The 8,205-nt window shown below is 38.9% G+C and overlaps 1 protein-coding gene across 1 annotated transcript; it reads right to left on the reverse strand.

Annotated features, from left to right (window-relative positions):
* Window positions 1–5,890: 5,890 nt before the first annotated feature.
* LOC148018413 (protein TIFY 6a-like) lies at window positions 5,891–6,522 on the reverse strand. The gene is made up of 3 exons (XM_087661570.1): window positions 6,485–6,522; window positions 6,235–6,389; window positions 5,891–6,123 (listed from the first exon to the last, which is right to left on the reverse strand). The coding sequence occupies exons 1-3, from the start codon at window positions 6,520–6,522 to the stop codon at window positions 5,891–5,893; spliced, it is 426 nt and encodes a 141-aa protein (XP_087517696.1).
* Window positions 6,523–8,205: the final 1,683 nt, after the last annotated feature.

Here is an 8,205-nt window from a genome sequence, read left to right on the forward strand (position 1 = left end):
CAATCCTAATGGCTCTGTTCAGGTGCAGACTGTTGATGCCTCTAATGATCCTTTCCTGATCAATGGCTATCATCTGAAGAAGTACTTCCCTCCTTGGGGATCTTGACAATCACGATCGACCTACCCTTCCCCTTTTGGGTGTCGCATTGTCCTTCTCTTCGTGCTTCTGATAGCCCTTATGATTCTCCTCATGAGGGGTCTCGTTCTGTTGACCCCTCACAGATACCTCTCAACCCGACCTTGTTCTCTTCTCGTTTGATCCAACAACGGTGGCGAGGTTGGTCCTAACCCATGGTATTTCTGCCATTCTCTTTATTAATGAGAAAAAAACAAAGAAAAAAAACAAATCCAAAAGAAGAAAAAAAAAATTATGGAAGAAAAGGAAGAAATTCCTTGTCATAACAGGCCTCGTTCCAAGAAAAGGTGGAAACACCCTTGGGCGGGAAGCTGATTGTGGCAAAGGTGGTAACACCCTGCAGTTCAGGATAGCTGACTCACCACCAGAACCTTTCCAACAAGTAATTTGAAGCCACTTCCCTTGGTGCGTTGTCTCTGCAATATCAGTCCGTCTGTCCTTCTTAACAGATGACCTTTCTTACAAATCATTGAAGTATCAGACTTGTTGGTTACCTCCCTGGATATATCTCGTCTTCAACATCTTGATGACAACAACAGATAAAGTGATCTTTCTCACCAACCCCTTGAGTGATGTGAGCTTTCATCCTAACAAGATGGGGATGTGAGTATGGGCTTCCCTCTGTATCTATTAGTGAGCATGAGACAGAGGGTGGGGTGAGTGACCAGTTTTTCCCTTCAAATCAAATGAGAGGTGAGATGTGTGAACGGAGTGTTGCACGCACGGGATGGGCCTCTCAATGCACAATGCACTGTCTATTCCTGTGCACTGCACCATAAGGCTCCCTGGCCTTCCTTCTTGAATTGTATGCCGGCACAGGGCGGGATGCAATGTTGCACCATCAAAACTGCACAAGGCATACAAGCTCTGCACAAGTGACAGTGAGGATTACATTATTGGGTTTCAGGAATGGGCTACCCTCTATATATTTCAACAGAGCGTGACAGAGGGTGGGCTGAGTGTGACAGATGTTTCTTCAATCAAGTATTGAGGGGTGAGGATTGAGGGACGTTATGACAATTTGAGTTTGATACGTTCCCATTTCCCTATACACATGGGATGGGTCTCTGCTATCAGCACAAGACAGGTCACTCTGTTCTGTACATGGTACTGCAAGGCTCCTTGGCGTTCCTGCTTGCACCTATGCCAGACCGGTTGGATGCACTGATGCACCATCAATCGTGCACCCTCACATACTCCCTCTATACCACCCCCATTAGTAAAAAAATGAACTCACAAATGGGCCCTTAAAAATAATATAGTTTAAGATGTGGGCCTTTTGGATTGTCCAATAGGAAGGCTAGATGTTGACATCCATGGAGGGTGAATCTTCTCTCCCCAAATCTTGGGTCTTAAAAAAAGGGATAGTGGGGGATTAAAAAAAGGGAGAATGAATAGTACACAAAATTTCACTTTCTCTCACATCATATTTTTCCCCTTTTTTGGAGAATTTTCAATTTCGTTTTTTTTCCCTCTCACGAAATCAGTTTAACCCAAAAGTTGAGCAATAGACCACTTTTCCTCTCTTCTCTATACTCGTGAATTTTTGTCGCCATTGAAGCTCCCTGCTGCTGAGACTAATTAGGGTTTTGAGCGTTCTGCTTACCTCTGCACTTTCTTCTCCACACACTTCCAGATTTTGGGCAAAACATAGGTGCCCATCTCTCTTTGCATTTTCTCTTGTTTGCTATTTTTTCAATAGGGTTTGATGTCGTTTTTTATTGTTGTTGTTTTATTGCAGAGGTTGTTTGGGGCATGAGACAGAGGTGCTCATCTCTCTCTCCTTTCTTTTCCCCCTCTCTATGTGTTGTTTCTATTTTATGTTGTGTTTTCAATAGAATTTGATGTTGGTTCTAATTGTTGTTTTCTTGCAGGAGCAAGAGGCAAAGGTGTTAATCTCTCTCTTTGTTTGGTTTTTTTTTGCTGATATCTTTTCAATGCAACAAAATGTTAGTTCTAACCCTTGTTGTTTTATTGCAAAGATCATTTTGGGTGACATTGCATAAGTGCTTATCTCTCTCTCCCTCTCTCTTTCTCTCTCTATGTTTCCTCTTTTCTACAGTTTTTCAGTTTACCTTCATGTAAATACTAACTCTTGCAAAATTGTCTTTTGCAGAGATCAATTTGAGCAAGATTGGATAGGTGCTCATTTCTTTCTCTCTCCCGCGTATTCACACACTCTCTCTTTCTTCCTCTCTGCATTATTCCTTTTCTACTATCTTTACAATAGGGTTTGATGCTAGTTCTAACTTAAGGATCAATTGTTGTTGCAGCACTTAATACAGGGTAGAGCAGAGATTCTGTTGCTCAATTTACAGGTAAATCTGCCATATTTTGTGGTGCCAAAATTTATTCATTTAATTAGTGACTTTTATATTTGATGGGATTGATGTTTTCTTATGTCCATCATTTGTAATGGATTTTGATTAGCAAAAACCCTTGCTTTTTGCAAAGAAAAATGTATGACAATTTTAACTTGGATTAACATTCAAATTATACAATTATACCCCTTTGATTCACTATATTTGTATTTTTTAACCCAATTGAATCTTGACTATTTCTCTTAATTTCAATTATGATAGACCCTAATCAACCCCTAATTAGCCTCTAAAATTATATTGTAATCAATCTCTAATTAGTCTCTAATCTTATCTTCTGTTGTATCCAAACACACACACACACACACACACACACACACACACACACACACACACACACACACACACACACACACACACACACACATACACACAAAAAACAAGAATTGGTCGAAGATGATTAAACACATTTATACAAAAGCTTAGATAGTGAAGAACAATAACATCATCTTACCTTATACCCAAATCTACTCTCTATCACTCTATCACTTATTTTCTTAGTTCATCTCACACAGTCAAATAATCTCTCTCTCTCTCTCTCTCTCTCTCTCTCTCTCTCCATGAATTACTTCTTAGGGATTAAACAATAATTTTAAAGAATAATAACATCACATAGATTAAAAACTAAAGATACCTCCATTATCACTTGATTGCTTCTAGTATAGACTGTTGAATAGGGAGATTACTTGTAGTATAGTGTTGAAGAGGGAGACTACTTGTAGTAGTGTAGAGAGTGTTATAGATGGAGATTATTTGATTTCAACAAATGGCATCAAAACCTCTCCTCACTTCTGCTTCAAAGAATTCATAATGCAAGAAATCATATTTTTGAGGGAAATAGAAGAGTACACAAAATTTGGGATAAAACTAGAGCTTTGAGAGGGAATGAAAAAATACCCAAAAATGGGTATATACTTGTCTAAAAGAGATAAAAATTTACAAGAAACTCTCGAGTGAGAAATGTATCTTTGGGTAAAAAATAATGTTAAAATATGATGTGTATATCAACTTATATCATTTTTTAACTTTTACTCTTTTAAGAAGCGAGAATGAGAATGATTCTAATGTATTTTAATGTTGAAAAGTCATGAGAGTATTAAAGATTCGTATATCAATGATTAGCTCCATTTTTAGAGAAAATAAAATATTATTTTTCTACAAAGTCTCAGGATTACAAATGATTGTCATGTGTGACCTATCTTTGGATTTGAGGGATTTCTAAGACAAATGAAAAGAAAGTAAAACAGGTGTAAGTAATAATTTATTCAATATTTTAATTTTCTTTTATGACTCCTCACTACAAAGGAATGGGGCAATACCGACAACTATTTGCGACGCAAAAAAGCGGCGTCACTAAAAGTGTTTCTAATTTTATTAGCGACGCTAATAGCAATGCAAATAGCGATGCTAATAGCCACGCCAATAGCGCATAGCGACGCTAATAGAGATGCAAAAAGCAATGGAAATATTGATGCTAATAGCCATACCAGTTTGAGAAAAAAGTTTCGAAAACCCGAGCGTGACATTTGCCGAGAAAAAAACTGTGAGAAAGAATAAAAGAGAGAGCGAGAGAGCTTAAATCTTTGAGAGGGAGAGGGAGAGAAAGAGAGGGGGAGCTCATCACCACCATCATTGCTGCTATACATGAAGAAGAAAGAGAATGTGCAAGGGAGAAGGGAGGGAAGGTGCAAAGAGAAGGTACAAAGAGTTTCATCTTCAGGGCTTTGAAGTAGGTGCATTGCCTCTTCTTGTTTTATTTTTGTATTCTCTTCTTTTCTTTTTTTGTTTTTCTTTGCAAAGAGATGCATGAAAAGAGAGGGAGGGAGGGAGGGAGAAGAAGGAATGGAGAGGAAGAGAGAAAGAGAGAGAGAAAAGGGAGAAATAAAACAAATAGAAAAAGAAAGAGAAAAATGAGAGATGGAGGGAGAGAGGAGGATGAGTGAGAGAAACAATGAGGGAGAGAGGGGGAAGAAACAAAGAGAGGAAACAAAGAAAAGAAAATAGAGAGAGAAAGAGAGGGGAGAGAAATAGAGAGAGAGAGAGAGAGGGAAGGTAGAGAGGAGGAGGAGGAGGTAGAAAAGAAGGGTGAGATAAAGAGAGAGAGGAGAGTGAAAATAAGAGAGAGAGGGAGGGAGGGAGAAAGAGACATAGAGAAAAAAAAAGGAGAGTGAGAGAGGGAGAGAGAAATAGGAAAACAATGAGAGAATGAGAGAGAATGTTAAGAAAGAAAAGTAAAGGGATAGGGGGGAGAGAGAGATAAAGAGAGGCGGGGTGACATTTCTTTCAATATCTTTGTTTTTAAAGCTTTTTATTTTCTATATTTGATTGTGTTTGCAATGAGATACATTGAGTGTGAGTGGAGAGGGAAGGAGGGAGAGAAATATAGTGAAGAAGGGACGGGAAGGAAGAGAGATGGAGAGAAATTAAAAAGGGGAGAGAGATGGGCTTCATAAAAAAGTATCAAAACCCGAGCATGGCATTTTACAGGTTTGTAATGAGAGAGAGAGAGAGAGAGAGAGAGAGAGAGAGACCACCACCGCCATCCACGAAGAGGGAGGAGACAAGTGTAAAGGAGAAGGAAGAAACTCGCGAAGAAGAAGAAAAAGGAGGGAAGTACGAAGGGATTCTTCTTCACGCTTTAAGGTTAGTTCATTATCTCTTCTCTCTTTGTTTTTCTCTTTTCCTTACTTCTCTCTTTCTTTTTGTTGATGAAGAGATGTATAGAGAGAAAAAGTGAGAGAGATCAATGCAAGGGAGATTGAGAGAGAGATATATATATATATATATAAGAGAGGGGGATTTAATAATGGGAAAATACTAGCTACAATGGCTAGTATATAAGGTGTCAGGGACCTGATTTTTTACCATCAGATAATAATACAAGTCTCCTTTTATCTTCACCTCTCTCTCCAAGCTTTCATGGCTTCTTCCTCTCTCTTTCTATCTTTTGCTCTCCTTTTCTAGTATTTCTCTCTCCTTGTCACTCTCTTTTTGTCTCTTCTTGCAGCCTTTCTCTCTCTTTTACACACACTCTCTCTCCTCTTCTTTTGTCTCTCCTGTCCTCTTCTTGACAAGTAGTATTAGGGCATCTCAAGTTCTTGATCCAGTTAGTCATATTTGGTTTAGTTTTCCCTTTTCAGCCACACAAATCCAAGAACTTCAGGTACGCAGGTACAGACAGGCATCATCGAAGACTAGTGGACATTTCTAAGAAAATAGCTGGTCTTGGAGGCTAGCATTGGACTGTTTGAGATTCAGGTATGTAGGTATAGATAGGCATCATCGAAGACTAGTGGACATATCCAAGAAAACAGTCAGTCTTCAAGACTAGCATTGGGCTGTTTGAGCTTGATAATCCTTCTCTTACCAAAAGAGATTACTCTTGCTTTAAGAGATAGAGAGACTTTGATTGAACCCGTTCTTTGCATTTTTCAAGGAAGCATGCTAATGACGCTTTCCTTGCTTGCGGTAAAACTCGAGGAACTGTAGGATGGCTTGGGGGGAGTGCACTTGATGTTGATGAAGGAGTATTTGAAAGTGGCAACTCCTCGTTATCGTTAGTTAGAGGATGGTTTCCTACTTGCTCAACTGCAATCGGATTGGAGCTAACTGATAGACCAATATTGGCATTCAACTCAACCACATCTTACTTAATGATATTCCCAAGATGAAGGGAGCCAGGCTTGCTTTGAGAAGTCACGACACCTAGAAGTGGAGAACCTTGAGAAACTGAAGCAGTCAATACACTTGATGGCCATGAACAATTACTGGCTGCTAGATTCATGATGGCTTGAGCCTTCTCGTTAGAGACACCATCAAACACATTGACATTTCCTGCGTAAAATATTGTGAGCTTTGAGGTTCTTGGCTTGCCACTAAGTTATGATGCATAGTTCCCTGTTTGAGCTGACACGGCTCCAGTCGAAGAGCCTCTCAACAATGTACCAGCAAGGGAAATTGTCCAACATGCCTGTTTATCATGGAAGCTTCACTCAATTCTGGGCCCATGTGTGGTGCGCAGATCGGTCGCTGTATGCTCACGTAGTGAATCCCGGAAGGTCCCCAAGAACAATGAACTCTACCTTTTTGCACAAAAAACAATGTAAAAAGCATGAACGACAAGAGCAAGAGACCAATTGGGTTCAATCTTCCACCATGCCTTGTGTGAGTGCTTCACAAAGCATGTATTTTATGTATATTTCCATCTTCATACTCAATAATTGCCCAATTTACAAAAATATGACAAGATTTTAGCTTTTGAGTTTGCTTTTACAAAAATAGGAAACAAAGCTAATGGACGGTGCCCATAGGGTCTGACACGCCCAACACAATGTCCAAATAGAGATAACATATCTGTGCGCATAGGCGCATACAAAATAATAATAAATACTCGATGCCTCAATAGACATAACAAAATATAGGCGTGGCGCCTATCAAAATATAATCCATAGGTCGAATACTCGCTAGACTCCAATGCTTTCCTCCGCCACTGCTGCTATCTCTACACATCAACTGAAGCATTCATAATCGTTAGTAAAATAATACAATTAAACCGACAAAAGTGAATACCTAGCAGTCTTCAGCTACATAAATAAATCAACTAGTTAGAAATAAATCCTAACCTTAATTTATTACGAGTGCGCACTCTAAACTCATAAACGTTTATTAATTTAATATGTATTTTGCGGAATCACCCGCTATGGAATCACCCATATACACACTAAATTAATGAAACGCCCGAAAAGGACAGGCGTCCCCATCAACTTCTCGCACAAAGAATCCACTTTGTGTATGAGCCCCGGTCATCTAAGTTTATGGAATCCACCGTAAAATATGCCTCCTGGCATCATACCCCCGGGGTGGGATAGCAATTGACCTGAATTGCTATTAGCTCAATGTGGAGCTAACAGAGCGGGGAAAACATTTAAGTCTCTAGCGTGCATCCATTGTGCTTCCTCTACAGGATGGTTCTTAAATTTTACTAGATATCTAGAATACCTTCGGCCAGTTCTAGTGGTCATATAATCAGTGTCTATGATAGCTTCTGGTTCAAGTATTTCAGTCTCTTCCTCTAGTAAAGGTGGGTTTTCATAAACAGGGTGGATAGGTAATTGGCCTCTAAATGGTCTCAATAAACTAATGTGAAATGTATTGTGAATTTTCCAATGAGATGGTAATTCTAACTTAAATGCATTATCATTAATTTTATGAATGATTCTAAATGGTCCATAAAATCTAGGAGCTAATTTGACAACTGGATGTCTATCTACACTTTGCAATCTACGTTTTTCTATTCTGAGCCAAACATAATCATCAACTTTGAAATTCATAGCTTGTCTTTTCTTGTTGGCTTGTTTGGTATATGATTGCTGGGCTTTAGCAATCATATTTTTAACCTCATCCAAAATATTATTATGCATACTAGCAATATCATCAGCACTCTGAATTCTATTAGACAAAGATGCAACAGGTGTAGATAATCTATATCCATAAATGACTTTAAACGGTGCTTTCTTTGTAGATCTGTGCGGTGTATTATTATATGCAAACTGTAATAAATGCAAATGAGTGTCCCATGTCTGAGGTTTAGAGATAGTATATGCACGTAAAAGATCTAGAATGGTGCTATTTGTGGCTTCTGTTTGTCCATTTGTTTCTGGATGAAATACAGATGAGAAATCAATCTTTGTG

This window comes from Lygodium microphyllum, chromosome 21, assembly GCF_053477565.2.
Source record: "Lygodium microphyllum isolate KBCC chromosome 21, Lygodium_microphyllum_v1.1.10, whole genome shotgun sequence".
Lineage (NCBI taxonomy): Eukaryota > Viridiplantae > Streptophyta > Polypodiopsida > Schizaeales > Lygodiaceae > Lygodium > Lygodium microphyllum.